Below are 19,298 nucleotides of genomic sequence, written 5' to 3'. Positions count from 1 at the left end.
GCCTATACCAGTCAATGGACCATGAGGATAACTTTATAGTACATCATAGAATCCCAGCCTATACCAGTCAATGAGGAACACGTGGTGCTACCTGTGTACATGTGTGCACATGGGCTTCTGAAACGACATGGTAGATAGAGCCAAAGACTGCATTTCAATGAAACTCAGTTAAAAGAGAGAGAGAGAGAAAAGATAAGAGACCTTTTCCTTTACCTACCAAAAAAGGGGAAGCTTTGAGTTTTAAAAATACGGGAAAGCACTAACTCAAATTACATCACTCATTGATATTTTCAGTGCACAGCTACAGAGAAAGAGACACCATCAAGAACTGGGCTATTTGGAGAAAGAGGGATACGTGTTCATAACTTCTGGACATTGTTTTATCTTGCATTTCACTATGTTTCTTATCAAAATGGCAATACTTTCATTCTTCTTGAGAAGAGAGGAATTTACAAGATCAAATAGAACTAAATATCAGAAAGCCATATCTAATGGATCCAGTAAAATAATATTCCTTAAACATTTCTGAAAGCACAGATAAATATTTTAGAAGCTGAATTATTTCTCAAGTTGCTAAAAGTCTAACTTACAGTACTAATTCCCATCTTCTACTCCCCTCACTCCTCCTCATTATTATTTCTTCAACACAAAAATTTCTTTTTCTTTTTTCTAGCAGGAACATTTGTGAGGACACACAAGTTCTCAAAGTGAACATGAGTAACCGTTTTTCCTAGTACTCAGTAGCTGGGAGCTCAGTAGTCACGACTGGTCAGGAATTGAAGGGGAAGGGACTTAAATCTGGCAGTCCCAGCATGACATTAGATGGATACAGATGGCCACTAAGCAAATATTTATTATAGGTAACAAGGCTGTTCTGCGTCTTAAAGCAGAGAGCAATGTTTTGTGTTGTAAGGGATGGCTTGTGGGGAGCCATGGGCCTTTCCTGAGGTGGGCACAGGCCCTTCAGAGCCTTTGCTAAAGATCCATTTGCTCCTAAGACCTACATGTTTGTAAGTGTGGGCAAGAGGCATATGATGGCCCCCTCCCCCTTTGGAGTTCACGAAGAACTCTCCTCATTGCTCATATTTGGAATTACACATCTGGAAGTTTTTGTTCAGAGCATGAACTGATAATGTACATGTGGTCAGACAGACACGTGAAGTGAAATCAGATAACAGCTGACTAGTAGCACATCAAAGTCGGCCTCACAGTTCATTTTACTGGAGGCTCTTTCCCAACAAAGCCACCCCTGCACATACTTTTCTGACTCTCAGGAGGTGGAGAAGTACTGGTTAAAGAATTCTTGGATGTCTTTCCTCACTGAAAGTATACTCTGCCCAGGTTTGAATTTGGAAAACTAGTTTATACAATCGTCAAAAGAAATCTTGCAATATCTGGCAAAGTATTACATGGATGTCAGCATATTTAAATGGAAAAATGGCTTTTTAATTCAGATGAATCACCAGGATTCCTGAAATTCCAGAACACAAGAGTAATAATTAAAGCCTCTACTTCTAGATAGACTTTTGCTACTTTGGAAAATATCCTGGAAAATTTTCATTTGGCCAGAATCATCATCATAGTTTCATTCAGGATTAGAAATAAGTTTTTTTTTTTCCCCATTATTTGTTCATTTGAAAAGAATCTACCTTGACTATTACAAAGTATATCAGGATCATATCCACTTATAGATAGATAATGCACTACTGGTATTCTCTTGTCTTTATTTATTATTTTTGTAATGAACCAAAACAGTAACTGAATGAGTCATTTTTGGGGGAGATTTTCTAGGAAAGTATGCAGTCAAGAGTTCTTCTTAGTACAATGTTTGTCTTAGTTAAATGTGAGTCAGTAAACTTTATGAAAATAATAGTTTATGGAAAATTATTTAGAAAATATGCACCCTCATATATTGTGTAAATTTCATAAAAACTAAAGGATGTAAAAAGGATAGAAAACAGTCAAACAGAGGGAAAATTTTTGGAATGAGCAATTTATTTCCTAATATTTTCTTTTTCTTTTTCTTTTTTTTTTTTTTCCAAAGATTGGCACCTGGACTAACAACTGTTGCCAATCTTTTTTTTTTTGTTTTCTGCTTTATCTCCCCAAATACCCCTGGCACATAGTTGTATATCTTAGCTGCAGGTCCTTCTAGCTGTGGGAATGTGGGATGCCGCCTCAACGCAGCCTGACGAGCGGCGCCATGTCCGCGCCCAGGATCCGAACCCTGGGCCGCTGCAGCGGAGCGCGCGAACTTAACCACTCGGCCACGGAGCCGGCACCCTATTTCCTAATATTTTCTGTAAGGCAGTCTGAATGATAAAAACTACCAAAAAGACTAGGCTAAAAGCATTTAATTTTACCAAAAATAAATTCTCCATAGGGTCCCTTAACTTCAAAGCTATAACAGTAAACACTTCCTTAAAACCATTTAAAAACATCTAAAATAACTTCAGTAAAGTTCTCAAATTTAAAAAAAAAATTCCATAAGCCCTAACTTATTTTTTTAAAAAAATTGTGCCATCAGTCGTATCCTGTGGTTGCAAAGGACACCAGTGTTTTAAATTCTGCTTCATTTCCTACCTTGACTTCTACCCCTTTACCTCAAGAAAAGATCATTCTCCTGAATCATTTGACAAGAATATTAAGTTTAATCTGCCGACATTGATTTATTTTCAATAATGTATACATCATAAGAGAATGAGTGAAAATGTTTTCTCTGTATTAAAATACCAGTATGGGAAAAGACATTGTCAAAAACACACATAAAACTAAAAATATACTTCCATTATAGACTAATAGACAAAGGATTACTGCCATAATATATAAAGATTCTAAGCAACTAATAAACAACTCAATAAAAACAGAGATAGGAAATTCACTGTAGGTGAAATCCAAATGGCCAATAAACATATGAAAAGCTGTTTATCCTCTCCAGTAAAGAAATACATATCTAGGCACTGAAATTTTTTTACCAATCAAATTAGTGAAAAAAGCCTTTTAAAATATTGATAAAATCTATTGTTACAAAGAGTATGAGGAAATGGAAACTCATACACTGTAGTCAGCAGAGTTATAAATTTAAGCTTTTACAACTTTCCAAAGAACTATTTGGCAAAAAAAAAGTACATATTCTTCAGTCTATCTGGCTTCTAAGAATATAACCTACTAATTCATTCAACAAATGCTTATTGAGAAAACTCCTAATACTTTTACAAATGTGCACAAAATACATACAAGGATGTTTAGTTCAGCATTGTTTAAAATTAAAAAATGGTAACAATCTAAACAGTAGGAGAGACTAGGTAAATTAATATCTATCATTGTGATGCAGTACCAGGAAGCTTTTGCAAAGACATATGTTTATTTGTTTGCATATTGTCCATTTATGCAAGCTCCATGAGGGCAGAGAATCTATCTAATTTTGTACACTTTTGCATCCTAGAGTGACAAACCTGTAAATGTAAATCGACCAGGACTTGCCGAACGTGGAGCCACAACCAGGTTTCTATAACAATTCTGCAACTTACACAAATATCACTAAAAATCGGTCAAATTTTATGCATTTTCTTCCAAGACATTTAGAAAGAGAAAAGAAAAGTCTGCTACTTTTTCAACAAACTAGATAAAAACAAGGTTAAGAACAATAGCATATCCAGAAAATGCATCTTATTTCCATCAGGAGCCTTCCTGTGGAGGCCCGGCTGCCTTCAAGTCATACAGCTTCCACAGAAAGCAGACCCCTCTTCAGTCCTCTTTTACACAATCTGTTCCTGATTGCAACGTAGGAGAAGGAAGTGAAAAATGCTTCCAGTCCTTCTTTGGCTTTATTCCCAAAGGATAATTTGAAGGGAGAGATAGTAATTCACATTTAAAATTAAGTCTGGAAGGCAGTGGAAATTACAAAATTTAAATCCACAAGAATATCAAAAATTACATTTACCTAGCTTTCACCATGGACTTTTCTAAGTAGGGCATATTTTGAACTAGGATGATTTTTCCAAACACAGGAATTTACTATTATTGAAGCAGATGTCTTTATTTTACATCTTATAAATCAAGATGTCTTGACTTGTCAATTTTATTTAACCCAGAACGTGTTCTGGTTGTGTTTTCATTAGCTTCCTTTGTTAGAGTTACTTTCACAAGACCATCTTAGAATAGACACTAATAATGGTATTTGAAATTTAGTCTCTCCAGGGAAAATAACAATACATCAACTCTCAATTCGCCAGAGGTACAGAAATAAGGAAAACTAAACATTAACAAGTCAACTGGTCAAAACAAGATATCATAAAAGCACTGTTGTATGCTCTGCTTTAATGCTTGACCCAACGCCTCTTCTCTGTGTTCAGGTTAGTAATAGCTTAAGACAGACAAAAGGCCAGTTTCAGAGGGGGGTTTAATTAAAACCTTTATGAAGGAAATCTGAGTCTTTTCCATATATAATTTCTCCTTGGATTGAGACCACGATATAGCTACCTGCATATCATCCTTTTTCAAAATAATTAGGTTGTGATAATATATTAAGGATTAAAAGCTCCTTTCTTGAGAAAGTTATATTCATCTTCAGGCAGTCCTTGTCTCATGCCTTACCATGCCAACCAAAACCTGTGTCCTGGCATGATGATGTCACTTTGCAGGGGTCTGTGGTACCTGGCATCAGGATCCAGTTCCACTATGCAAGCATTTCAATTTACACGCTAGCGCGTAGAGTGAGGGCTGACTATATTCAGTTCTATCCTCAACCTGTAGGCTCAGTTTCATAGAAAACACTCCAACGTTATGGAACCAAGTAATCTAAGGGCAAATCGAAACCTTTTACTCTAATGCCTGCATTGCTTTCTGTCTTACGGAGGACTGTGAAAACTTAATAACAACAAGAAAAAGACAACAAAAACCAAAACCCATGGGCTTTCTGCAGTTCAATAGGTTGGATTCTTGATTATTCTCATGGGGTCAATGCAGATAATCGGCTGATGTCAATCAAATATTATAAAGTTGGTTTGCAAAAGCTGGTGAAGCACATTCCTAGCCAGGCAGAGTTAGTACCTACCTCAAAGCCAGGACTCACAGGAGACTGACACAGGAAGTGGAAGAGCAAAAGGCAGGCAAAGGAGCAGAAGAAGGGGAGGAAAAGACAAGAAAACAGTGTTATTGGAGAAAAGCAACACGTTACGCAATAACGTTTCATGCAGGTGTGTTTTCAAGAGAAAGCAAAATGTTCCACTGATCAGTCTTTGTGGCCACAGAGACATCTGAGTTGGAAACAACTTTGCAACGCGTAAACAGAACTATAGACACTAAGTCAAGATTGCAAAAACACAGTTTACAGCTGTGAGCTGGCAGAGATAACAAATCTGCATATCATGGTGTCAGTGATGAAAGATGTTTCTTTCACCTTATTGAAGATAAATTATAGTCAGAATGAAGCATTTTTGACCTTTAAGTGAAAGATGTAGATTTTCTTCACAATAATTCATCCTCTCAATGGGAAAAGAAAGAAAAAGGTCATCAAAGTAATCAAATGTTACATAGTTGTTATCTGCCTGCAGGCAAGAATAAGCTGATGAATAATCAGCCTCAGTCAGCGGTTTACAACCTTGGAAAGTCCAAGAGAGGGTTAGACTTTTAATGAGAGAAATATGCCTACAGTGCACCCTTTGCTCATTTTAGAGTCTTTGCTGCATATCATTGTTTTCTGTCTGATTTCATTCAAGGTTGAACTGTAATTCAAAAGTAGAAAGTTTATTCTGAATTTTTTTTTTAAGAGGAGGAGTATCAGTGAAAAATGTAAGAAATGTCTTGGTTAAGTAGACAACACATATCTAGTAATTTATACTGAATGTGTTCTTTTTTATCCCTGTTTCCTTAAGCTTTTCCGGGCAGCTCTATCTAATAGCTAGAAAACAAATCAAAACTGAAATATAGTTGACTCTTTTTCTTAATAAAAATGCATTAATGTGTTTTGACATTGGCGATTTGTCTAGTCTTGAATAAACTATTGCACTTTAAGAAAAATCCTATTATCTGTTCTCTCAATCCCCATAGCCTAATTTGCAATCTACAGCTAAGCTTCTGTCAGAGACTTTGGAAGTGGTGCACATTCAGACTGGGGTTCCGCCATGATTAATTGTTACCCAGTAATACCTGTTACGTCTCTTGATTGACGTGAAGCATGTGCAGAACTGAGGGGCACCAATTGCTCATTTGAACAGATCCAAACACGACTTTTGAGGAAAAATTATAACCCTGTTTGTATGTACTTCTGTGGAACATCTCCATATAGAGGTGACAGAGAAAATCAATCAAGTTTCTTGATTTCCAAAATAAGAGATTATCCTTGTCATCAACATATCTGTTATCGAAAGCTCATGATTTTCCTCCAGTTTGTAGCTCTGAATACCTTTACTCTGGGCTTTCATTAGAACTCAACTTCAGATGAGTGCTGTTTAGCTCACGATATATGAAGATGGTCTATGCAACACGTATTAATTCACTCACTCCTCTAAGTTACCATTTCTCAAAGTGCATGGTTTTTCCCATTAGATATTCCTAGGTTTTACGAGAAAAAGGGATTCCATATTTGAGTCAGTTTAGGAACACTGAGTTCATTATTTCAGGACTTCTGAGAACCATAATTAGGCTTCATGAATATTAGTGACGTCTAATACTTGGATGAACCACGAAGAAGCATTTCCAAATCTTATTTGACCAGGAAAATCTTTTTTTGCAGAATATGATAGCACTATTATTTTCAAGAAAAAATTTGAGGAAACACACAGCTCTATCTTTCTACCATGATATAAAATTAAAATCATCAGAAATGTCCATAGGTCACCAAGAAAAAGAGAACCACCTATTCTCTTGGTAGTTGGTTGTAATACGATACTATAGTTTTGTTTTCATGTTTGTTTTCCCCTTGAAGAAAGATCATATAAATTACAGTTTTGCATCTGTGGTGAAAACTGCAGAAAATAATGTTTATTATGCAAATGAATACTATGTATATTAGGATGATGTGGTACATTTCATTTAGCACCCAAAGAATTTATGTTTCTTGTTATTAAATAATGCAATTTCTATAACCTCGTTTTCTTTTAATTGACTGAGAGGAATCTCAGAACTAAATTTAATTATTCATTTTTGTTATATAATATTTTATTCTTTTCTCACAGGACCTGTGATGAAGAAACCTAATGACTTTATAACTTGCTATTTGGATAGCTACTTGCTATTATCACTTTAAAACATTTTTATTGAGGTACAATTTATACAGAATAAAGTGCAGAAAATTCTAGTACTGTCTCTTGATGAAGTTTTACATTGGCGTATACCCATATAACCTCTACCCAGATCAAGATATAGAATACTTCCAGCATCCCAAAAGGCTCTCTCTTGCTCCCTCTCAGTTAGTGCCTAACTAAGAGGAGCTATTATTCTGATATCTCTCACTACAAATTAGTTTTGCTTGATTTGAATTTCATTCACTGCATTCATAAGGAGATACTCTTTTGTCTCTGGCTTTTTTTCCTAAATATTATTTTGTGAGATTTATTTATGATGTTGAGTGAATTGACAGTTCACTAATTCTACTGCTGTACACTATTCTATTGTATGACTCTACCACTATTTGTTTCTAGCTTTTACCTTTTACGGATAAAGATGTTAAAAACATGCTTGTAACAATAGAATTCACATTAGCACCTCCAAAAAATGAAATACTTAGGCATAAATCTAACCAAATATATACAAGATCTATATGAGGGGAAACTACAAAACTCTGATGAAAGAAATAAAAAAGAAACAAATAATGGAAAGATATTCCATGTTCATGAATAGGAAGATTCAATATCACCAATACGTCTGTTCTTCCAAACTTGACCTATAAATTCAATGCAATACCAAACAAAACCCCAGCAAGTTATTTTGTGGATATCAACGAACTGATTCTAAAGTTTATATGGAGAGGCAAAAGACTCAGAATAGCCAACACAACACTGAAGGAGAAGAACAAAGTTGGAGGACTGAGGATGCTACCCAACTTGAAGACTTACCATAAAGCTACAATAATCAAAACAGTGTAGTATTGGTGAAAGAATAGACAAATAGATCAATGGATCAGAATACTGAGCCCCAAAACAGATCCCAATAAATACAGTCAACTGATCTTTGACAAAGAAGCAAAAGCAATACAACAGAGCAAAGGTAGTCACTTCAACAGATAGTGCTGGCACAACTGGACATCCACATGCAAAAAAATGAATCTAGACACAGACCTTACACATTTAAAAAAATTAACTCGAAATGAATCATAGACCTAAATGTAAAGCACAATGCTATCAAACTCCTAGAAGATGACATAGAGGAAAACTTAGATGACCTTGGATACTTGGATATGGTGATGCCTTTTTAGCTACATCACCAAAGGCATGATCCATGAAAGAAATAATTAAAATTAAAAACTTCTGCTCAGCAAAAGACAATGTCAAGAAGATTAAGACAACCCACAGAGTGGGTGAAAATATTTACAAAACATTTCCAAAAGACACATCTAATAAAGGATTGTTATCCAAAATATACAAGAACTCTTAAAACTCAACAATAAGAAAACAAACAACCCAACTAAAAAGTGGGCAAAAGACCTTAACAGACACCTCACCAGAGAAGATACACAGATGGCAAACAAGCATATGAAAAGAAGCTCCACATCGGGGCTGGCCCAGTTGCGCAGAGGTTAACCCCGGATCCCTGAAGCATGTTCCACTTCAGGGATCTGGGTTTTCCCAGTTCTGATCCCGGGTGCGGACATGGCACCACTTGGCAAGCCATGCTGTGGAAGGCATCCCACATACAAAGTGGAGGAAGATGGGCACAGATGTTAGCTCAGGGCCAGTCTTCCTCAGCAAAAAGAGGAGGTTTGGCAGCAGATGTTTGCTCAGGGCTAATCTTCCTCACAAAAAAAAAAAAAAGAAAGAAAAAGAAAAAGAAGCTCCACATCGTATGTCAACAGGGAAATGCAAATTAAAACAACAATGAGATATCACTACACACCTACTAGACTGGCCAAAATCCAGAACACTGACAACACCAAATGCTGACAAGGATGTGGAGCAACAGAAACTCTCACTGATTGCTGGTAGGAATGCAAAATGGTACAGCCACTTCAGAAGACAGTTTGGTGGTTTCTTACAAAACTTAAGATATTCTTACCATATGACCCAAAAATCACATTCCTTGATATTTACTCAAAAGAGTTGAAAACTTATGTCTACTCAAAAACCTGTACATGGATGTTTATAGTGTCCTTATTCATAATTGCCAAAACTTGGAAGCAACCAAGATGCCCTCCCGTAGGTGAATGGATAAACAAACTGTGGACATCCAGACAATGGAATACTATTCAGCACTAAAAAGAAATGAGCTATCAAGCCATGAAAAGCCATGGAGGAAACTTAAATGTGTATTACTAAGTAAAAGAAGCCAATCTGGAAAGGGTACACACTGGATGATTCCAACTGTATGATTCCAACTATACAATGTTCTGAAAAAGGCAAAACTATGGAGATAGTAAAAAGATCAGTGGCTGGTTGGTAGGGGTTGGGTGGAGGGGAGGAAGGAAGAACAGATGGAGCACAAAGCATTTTTAGGGCAGTGAAACTACTCTGTATGATACCACAATGATGAATATATGTCATTATACGTTTGTCCAAACCCATAGAATGGACAACACCAAGAGTGAACTCTAATGTAAACTATGGACATCGGGTGGTTATGATGTGCCAATTTACATTCATCAGCATTAAAAAAAAAGTGCCACTCTGCTAAGTGATGTTGATAATGGGACAGGCTATGCATGTGTGAGGGCAGGAGGTATATGGGAAATCTCTATACCTTCCTCTCAATTTTACTGCGAACCTAAAACTGGTAAAAAAAAAAATGAAGTCTAAAATAATAAAACAAAACAAAACAAAAAAAATGCTTGCACATATCTATACACATTTCTGTTGAATATATACCTGGGAGTAGAACTGCTGAGTCACATGATATGCACATGTTCAGTTTTAGAAGACGACTGCCAAAGTTTTCCAACGTTGTTAGACCAATTTACATTCCAAGTAGTAATGTAAATGAGCTCCAGTCGCTCAACATACTCACCAATACTTGTTATTGTCAGGGTTTTTTTTCAATGTTAGACATTCTGTTGTAGAGAAACCTCATTGTAGATTTAACTTTAGCCTCCCTGATAACTAATGTTGCAAAGTACATTTTCATGTTTATTGGCTGTCTTCTTTTGTAAAGTGCTGTTCCAGTATTTTGCCTGTATCTTAAATGGGGTTGTCTGTCTTCCAAATTTTTGTAGATGGTCTTTAATACATTCTGGACATGAGTCTTTTATAGGATATACATATTGAAAATATCTTCTCCAATCATTCTATGACTTGCTTTTCCACTCTCTTAATGGTATATTTTGCTAAAAATTATTTAATTTTAATGATGCCAAATGTATCAATCTTTTTCTTTTGTCATCAGTGTTCTGAGTCCAGTTTAAAAAGCTTTTCCTACCCCCAAGTTCTTGTACATATTCTTCTATGTTATCTCTGAGAAGTTGCCAATCTACCCAGAATTGATTCTGTAGACAGCGTACATTAGGGTCAAGATTCATATTTTCCAAATAGATATTCAATTGTTCCCAGAAATATTTGTTGAAAAGACCATCCTTTTCTCACAGAAATAGAATCCTTGTCATAAATCAGTTGGCCTGTATATGCATGTACTTTCTGGACTCTCTCTATTGTGTTTCATTAGTTTATTTTTCCATTTTTGTGAAATACCACATTGTCTTAATACTTAACCTCGTGTAATACCATTGTCTTAACTGTGGCTTTATAATATGTTTGGAAATTCTCCAGCTTTGTTCTACCACAAGGGTTATCAGACTCAGCACTATTAACATTTGGGCTGGATACTTCTCTGTTGTGGGGAGTTGTCCTGTGCATTGACCTCTCTGTGATTTCCTTATTTCTGAGACATTGGTCCTTCAAATCCTGTTGCCTTGGTTGCTCTTGGGAACCTTCAAATATTGTTTTGTTCTGTTCTATTATATTTTATTCCGCTTTTATAATTACCCCTTGCAGGAAAGTCAATCTGAAACAAGCTTCTTCATAGCTAGGAGCAGGAGTTCTGGAACAGATTATTAACTTTTTGCCTAAGATTAAGTTTTGCATAACATGGTTTCAAATGGCTTTGACTTTCCCCAAATACCAAAAGAACATGTGTAAATAAAAACAAAAAGATGAATAAAGCATAGAGAAATGACAGGATCACTGAATCCTGACTTTTCTTCTGCAATGTCTAAAAGCCTATAAAACTGATATAATCTTGATAAGTATACTTATATACAATGATATAATACATTAGTGTGTTTAAGATCCTGTTTAAGGATCTACTGAGCTTGTCTTGTTTCCTTCTAATACTGGGGATGATTTACAAAAAGATATATACATCCACACAAAGCTCTTCTACCATAAATTGACTACATTTTGGATTTTCTTAAAAGATGGACTGCCTTATGGTTAGAATAATGGATACAGTTTACTGCCAAAGTTGATGACAGATAAAGCTTGTCATATGATCTATGTTGTTATACCTTTTTTTTATCTTGGCAGCATTTAAAAATCTGAGATTCAATTTATGTGCCCCAAATGGGTGAATTAATAGAATTACCAATGTTTTAATCTGTATGTGAAATGGTGATTTTATAGTCAAAATAGGCAATCAAGCATGGGAAAAAAATCATATTCTTACACTTGAGAGAAAATCTACACATTTATGGCAGACTTGCAACATGAGTGGTCTAGTGGCATTAGTAAGCAACACCACCTTTAGCTAGGTCATCATCCTTTTCTGAAATGGAAAATGTTCTTTTTTATATAGAGAAGTAAAAGGGCTTACTATTATTACCATAATATTACTTTTGACTAGGCATTCACTCTAACTTTTAAACTATGGTTACTTGCCTTTTAGGCCTTGCACAGGGATGAAAAGGGACATATTCTTTGCACTCTAACCATGTAAAGGCACCCCACAAGGGCACAAAGGGCTTTGGTGAATATATAAAACATGATTTTGAGAGCCAGTGTGTTAAATAGTGTCACAAACATTATTTCCAAAGGCATTTCTCATTTAAAAATTACCTGTAGAGCATTTTTTACTAGGTTGTGAAAGTTCATAATAATAATATCTTTCATTTATTTTATAGCCACAATATTTTCTTCCCTCATAAACATCTGATTTGATCAAACTTTTTGAGCATTCTTGACAGATACAGTAAAATCTGATTTTTAAAAATGTTTTTAAAGACTGTTTTTAAACTTTCTAATACAAAAGAATTCCATTTAGCAATAAAATATTAATGACTTTCAACATTTGATGTAAAATATAGCTTGTAATCAAGTAATTCAAATAATTCAATAATTATGTAATTTGGTTAAATAAAGCAATTAAATAATTTCATTAAAAAACACAAAAACTTGTCTTAAAGACTATAGTTATAAAACTTAAATTATATTTACATATAAATACATATATTTATACATATATGCATGCATGTGATAAATATATAATTTAATTTACACTTATAAAATCTAAATTGTATATATGTGATGTTTTTAAGTATATAGTATGTACATATATATACATACATATGCGTGTATATGTATATACTATAAAAAATTGAGATAGGTTTAAAAGAAGACTCCTTAGCATGAATTATCTAGATTTTAATCTATTCTAATGATGAACGACTTTAATTTAGAGTTTTAGATTTCTTGTGAGATGTTAAATAATTTTTAAAAATCTTTTCCTGCTAAAACTGAAAACAATATAGAATTAATTTATAATTTTGTTTCTTAAACTTGTTTTTAAATGTCTATCATATAAACAGTATGACTCTTGCTGACTATTCTTAAAAGCAGGAGTAATTGCTGTAACTTATAAAATCACTACTTAAATTCAAACTAAATCAAGGAAATAGAGAATTGGGAAGGTGACATGAGAGTTATTTGAAAAACAGATTTTGATTTAAGCAGCTTTCAGTAAGAATATCATTCATTCCAATTAATACAACTTTATGAAATAATACACAATCACACACACATTCTGAATAGTGACCAAAATATAACATATTCTTTGAGTTATTGGTGGATTTAGTACCTGCCTTCTCCAAACAAGCTGACTTCATAAAGGACCGAAAACACAAGAAACTCCCAAAAGAAAGTCATGGGAGAGGCCGGCCCATGGCTGAGTGGTTGAGTTTGCGGGCGCCGCTGGGGCAGCCCAGGGTTTCACTGGATCGGATCCTGGGCGTGGACACGGCACCGTTTGTCAGGCCACACTGAGGTGGCATCCCACATGCCACAACTGGAAGGACCCACAACTGAAAAAATACACAACTATGTACCGGGGCGCTTTGGGGAGGAAAAGGAAAAAATTTTTAAAAATCTTAAAAAAAAAAAAAGTAAGTCACAGGAAAACAGAGTATGGAATTTTCCTATTTATCAAAATGAACATTCATTTGAGTTACATGTCTGGTTTATGCTGTAACAAAATTCAAGTGATAGAAAGATCACAATAAAATATTTCCCAAACAATGAAGTAATTAATGCAAGTTTTTAGAGATGCCTTCAAAATGCATTGCTCCTCTCCACTCCAAGAAGGATTTATTGAACCTAAATGTTTCAGTAATTTTTCACTTTTCTCTTTAATTGATTTTCACAATAACCAGATTACAGTCTTTGTAATATCCATTGTAGGAGGGAATAAATATGTGAAATTTAAAGCCTCACACCAGTAGCTTATTTCAGAATAATGTTCTTATTTTAAAGAATCCACGTAATTACAACTTTTACTTTGTTTTGAATGTTTAGAAAATCCAAATTTAACTTCTTAAAGAATATTTAAGCCACATTAATAAGATATATATTTTTTAGAGGTAATGGAAATATTAAAAGTATTATGTGCTATTTTTCTCACGGCCTTTGTCAATCAGTGTCACTCTGACAATACACCAGCATGTATACCAGTAATGCCAAGCAATTAAAGACTTTCACATAAGAAATTTTCATAAGAGCAAATTCCAAATTTTCTCCCAGAATGAATATTCAGCTATGCAACAAAGTACTCTAAAAGTCTTCAGAGAAGAACATCTTTTATGTCTGGTTTCCAAATTTTGACTATGTTTTGCAACATTCACACATTAGTTTGTGCTGCTCTGGCCCTATGACGGCGATGAAATCTCACGTATTTTATAACTGCACAAAGCTCACAGACAAAAGCAAACTCAAAGCTGCTGGGATATTTGATGGAAGCACCGACCAATCTCCAGCATAGGCCCTGAAGACACACAGTCATTAACACCCTGGTTCTGTCCTCCCTCCCAGGGCACTGCCTTGGATCGACACTGTCATCACATCGTCCCACAGATTTCTCGTGGAAACGGGGAAATGGATAAACAGGAGGCCATACCAGAAGGGGCTCATCGGGGGCACTGGTGGAGAGCTCGGCAGATGCTGTGCGGACGGTGCTGAGTCCAGTGAGGGAAACATTTGAGAGCCTTCTCCGCCTCACACCACTGCAATTGTTGGGGATTTTAAATGCACATCTCTTATGGTAATTCAGGCCGCATCCTGAAAAGAGAAAGTCAAAATGACTTTTGTTCAACCATAAGTTAAAAGCTATTCTAGTATTAGTTCTAATTATAAATTTTCAAAAATGGTATTACTTCCATTTGTCTTGAGGCTATTTGGAAATTCAAATTTTCTTTTGAGCTTCTCCTGATTTCTTTTCCCAATCTGTAAGTAAGCTGGGTTTTGAATTCTGATTTTACTGGAGTGGCTCAGTAACTACCCTGGTCACCATTCTCTAAAATGTTTTCTGACATAATGGACTTGGGCTTTGAGGAATCTAGCCACAAAATTCCAAAGAGAAGATCTGAGCCATTTTTACTGCCACAAGTTCTAATGTGGGTGGACACAGAGGAAAAATCAATCACAATACATCACAACTCTTGATCTACATTGATTTGAATTCTGGGTCCAAAGCTTGTTTGTCTACATGGCCTTGAACAAATTACTTCACCTCAGTTTTCCTGTCTGTAAAATGGGGTAATAACTACCTTGTAGAATTGTTAAGAAAATAGGTAAAATACCTCACAAGCCAAGTTCTGGCTTAAGAAAGAAATTTTGTTTTTAGTCTGTTGCCAAAATAACCAACACAAAAGAAACATATCCACACAATATAAAGGAAAAGACATGAGAATTAGGTTTCCCAGATCAGAGCAAATATGTTGAAGACAGGAAATGTAAAGAAAGGAACAGAATAGAATCCATGCACCCCAAAAAAAGGACCCTGGCAGACACTTGAAGGAAAGAAATCCTTGTTGTAGAGGGCACGATGCAAGCAGATTAACTCCAGCATTGCGTGACTTGGTTGGGGAAAGAAATACCTTACCTTCACATTTGAGGCCTTGACGCACCAACCCCCACAGCATCTCTCCACAGTGATCACAGAAAGCTGGAGCTCTGTACGAATGAACAAAGAGAGCGTGGGGACGGATCTGAAAGTCTTCAAAGGTAGCAGAAGCTGTAAAAATAATGTTGAAAAATAAGTTGAGTGGATACCCTGAGCTGTAGAAAATTAGTATGCAAGATAATTAATATGCAAGTATGGATATAACTCTCCAGGTGGAGTTAGGAACGATAAGATGCAACAGTGCTTGACTTTTAGCCACTAGACTCCATTCTTTCCAACCGTAGCCTGATAAGGGGTAACACAGCAACCCTCTCGCTTCTCTTCCTGCTTGCTGAAGTCTCAGGCCACTTTGAAAACAGCCAAAATGCTGGAAGAAAGCATGAATGAAGGGATGGCTCCAACACATTTACTTGATGTTACTAAAAAATATTTTGCTTTTTCTTTTCCTAAAATAAACCAGAAAGGAATTCAGAAACATCAAGGAAAAGGAAAAATTTGATGAACTGGATTTAAACAGATCAAAAGATGGTGTAGTACTTGAATATGACCATGAAGAGGTACCTTAGAAGGGCAGGGCTCCACTGGAAGACAGATGAGAAATCTGCACAGCCTTTTCTTGGGGAGAGAGAGTTGTTTGAACTCTCAAGGCAATACAACCAACCATTTAAATCATGACCTAAAAATCACCAGGCAGCTTTTTTACTGATATGCCAAACAGAGGGACTGAATACACACATTGGTGGATTCCAGTCCACTCTTTGAGAAAAACACTTTAGCAAATCATATTCATGCTGTAGAGCACCTTGTTGTTATTGGTTATTGTTACGTATTCTATACAATATTCATGTAGAGTACCGAAATTCATTATTGTTTTTTCTTCTTCTCCCCAAAGCCCTCCAGTACAAAGTTATATATTCTAGTTGTAGGTCCTTGTAGTTCTGCTATGTGGGACGCCACCTCAGCATGGCTTCATGAGCAGTGCTAGGTTTGCACCCAGGATCCGAACAAGCGAAACTCTGGGCCATCGAAGCAGAATGCATGAACTTAACCACTCAGCCACGGGGCCGGCCCTTCATTATTTTTTTAAATTATACTTTCCCACGTGATATTTTTTTTTTTATGTTACAAAAGGAATTCACGCTTTCCTTGTTGTTCAAATCAAGAAGTAGAAAGGTGTAGAAAATTGAAAGTGAAAGACCACCCTTTTGTCCAAAATTCTAATGGATAGGGGTGTATTTTTCTAGACCTGTCTGCACACAGAGCCTGATGGTGAGGCTGCCCAGTACAGTCCAAAGCATGCTGACCCGGGAGCAAGCAGAGCTGGAGGAAGCTTTGCCATTGCCAGGAGTGACACCTCACTTCATCATCAGGAGCCTCAGTTTCTCATACATCAAAAGAGAAAGTCTGACTGATGGTGACTTCCCTGGGCCCTTCAAGTTTAAACTTCCATTAACGGTAGCACAAAACCATGTGCACTTGATTTCACCAGGTTTTATTTAAAGAGAACTTTGGGGGAAATTTAGGCCTTCAATACATTCTTCTATTCTGTCTTCTTCTCTCTTCCTCCTGTTTGTCTTCTTGCCTTATTTTTTCAACACATATTTGTTAAGCACCTTCAGTATTGCCAATGGCACACTGCCAGGGACAGAGATCTAAAGATGAGTAAGATATCTTTGCAGAGCCCATCAGAAGCAGGAAAGACAGATAAAACCAAATAAAGAAAAAACACTACAAGAACTATAAAATAACTTCTAAGGTTCAAAGAACCTGGGAAATGGAGCCAAAGTCACACAGATACTAAACGAGAACTAGGACTACAACCCACAGGTGTTTTGGCCCCCAACCCATTGTCCTTTTCATCAACCAGTGTTACATCCCATCTTCCCTAACGCTGCCCAAAGAGTTATTTATATCTAATAGCCCCATGAAGTGGGGAATAAACATTTGCCATCTTCCTGTGGGTGCCTTAGAGAGCAGGCTATCAGCTAACAAATCACTCCCTGAGTGCACTTATGAAATGCTTACCTTGTTAACTCAAGTATGCAAGGTGTGACAGAGTGAATGCTGAAAATGTAGGCAATTCATCACTGCTAGGGAGGTGTCCAAAACTGTGAGGACAACTTTGAGGGTATCACATCCCTCAGGGCAAGTGATAATAGAACACGCAGGAAAGGGAATCGCTTCTACCATGAAGAATATTATTGATGGTTCCAAAGACATATAACTGGACCATAACAGGACATTAAAAATTTTAATGGGTTTTTTTTTCCTTGAATCTTGAATAAAAAGCACTTTATTCCAAATTAATGTGCTTTATTGCAAGTCACCTATCAACTTATTAATTATTTTTACTCAGTTGGAAAGATAATGAAAATAATAACAAGAATAACAAAGATTTCTTGAGCTCCTACAATATATTGGACACTACGCTAAGACTTTTAACGTGGGAAGAAGGAATTGATCAGAGAACTCCAGCCAAATGACCACGCACCAGCACGGCCCACAAGGACTCCTGACCAGCATGAATATTCCTCATAAACAGCAGTTCAACTGAAATAAGACTGGGAAATTGCATATTATGTTTCTCACTTCGAGATTCACAATATTATGGTTAATGCTTATTCTAAGTAAATCAGTAAAGAGGTATGATTTGGGTACCAATCATCTACTTTCATGGTTTGGTCAAAATGTGTCTAATTTGGGGAATGCTAAATCCTCTTTAAAATTGGGCTCTCAGACTCATGGATAAGATTTGTTTTTAAAACATCAAAGAAAATACTTTGTGCCAACCATTATCTCCTAGCTTCTTTGTCTCCCCCCTAAAAAAGCCACCCTTTAGGACCAAATAGCTATAATACTATGACAGCAATTAGTTGAATAATTACCGTAGTTTTCAAAATAAGGAACGTTAGAATTTGATAATACTAATACCAAGCTGTGTTCAGATATTTTTTGAATTAATCAGAAAGAATAGAAATAATTAAACTAAAGATTTTCAATGACCAAGTTCCCCCCCCCCCCCCCGCCACCATTTATATCAGGCAAGTTTGTTTTTTCTCTTGTTGAAGGGGATTAACATTCATAAGCTGTTAGCACCCTTGACTTATGTTTAAATGCCATTTTCTAAAGTTCAATTTTAATATTCTCCTGTTAATTTTAGAATAATTAAATACATTTTTAAAATAAAACTACCAAGTGTGGTGAGGTTTTCCATCCATTTGAAATCAAAGCACAACATCCATTCATTATGAATTTCCCTGTTCTGCACCCTGGGGGAAATCAGCATCAGCTGAGTGTATGCATGCCATCTCGTCTAATCACAAAATTGCACTTCAGAGAGAATCACTTAGCACAGGAAAACAAAGTGAATGCTGTAATTCCATTTCACTTAAGTTTTGGAATCAAAATGGACAGATAAGAATAGAAATATTAAAGTGTCTAGAGATTCCAAGAGAGGAACAATGTGCTATCTGTCAGTCTGTCATAATCAATCAGCCGACCTAAATTAAAACCATATGACAAGGCTACAAACTAAACACAATGGGCCCCTTAGAGTGGTATTTGTATCTCTTTGATTTGTACTATTCACAGTCTATTGTTATACTCCAGTGTGCAAGAGAGGAGAAAATGACAGGCTTTCCTTAGTCATCGAGCATTTGAAACAGGTAATTGAGCCAAAAACTCTAAGATAATCAGTAGTTCTTTTAAGGTTCATTATAAATTGTTGCACAAAATGGAATAAACTGTTTGGTTAGCAGCACAGAAGA

The 19,298-nt window shown here is 36.0% G+C and overlaps 1 protein-coding gene across 1 annotated transcript in view; it reads right to left on the bottom strand.

Moving 5' to 3' along the window:
* Positions 1-19,298, bottom strand: part of PRKD1 (protein kinase D1) — a 288,114-nt gene that overhangs the window by 61,214 nt on the left and 207,602 nt on the right. Inside the window, exons 3-4 of the mRNA XM_046653872.1 lie at positions 15,511-15,642; positions 14,527-14,687 (exon numbers count right to left, since the gene is read on the bottom strand). Coding sequence (XP_046509828.1) covers positions 14,527-14,687; positions 15,511-15,642 — 293 coding nt within the window. The remainder of the gene's footprint in view (positions 1-14,526; positions 14,688-15,510; positions 15,643-19,298) is intronic.

Source organism: Equus quagga, chromosome 2 (assembly GCF_021613505.1).
Source record: "Equus quagga isolate Etosha38 chromosome 2, UCLA_HA_Equagga_1.0, whole genome shotgun sequence".
In the NCBI taxonomy this organism is placed as follows: domain Eukaryota; kingdom Metazoa; phylum Chordata; class Mammalia; order Perissodactyla; family Equidae; genus Equus; species Equus quagga.
This window is presented reverse-complemented; position numbering and strand designations above follow the sequence as displayed.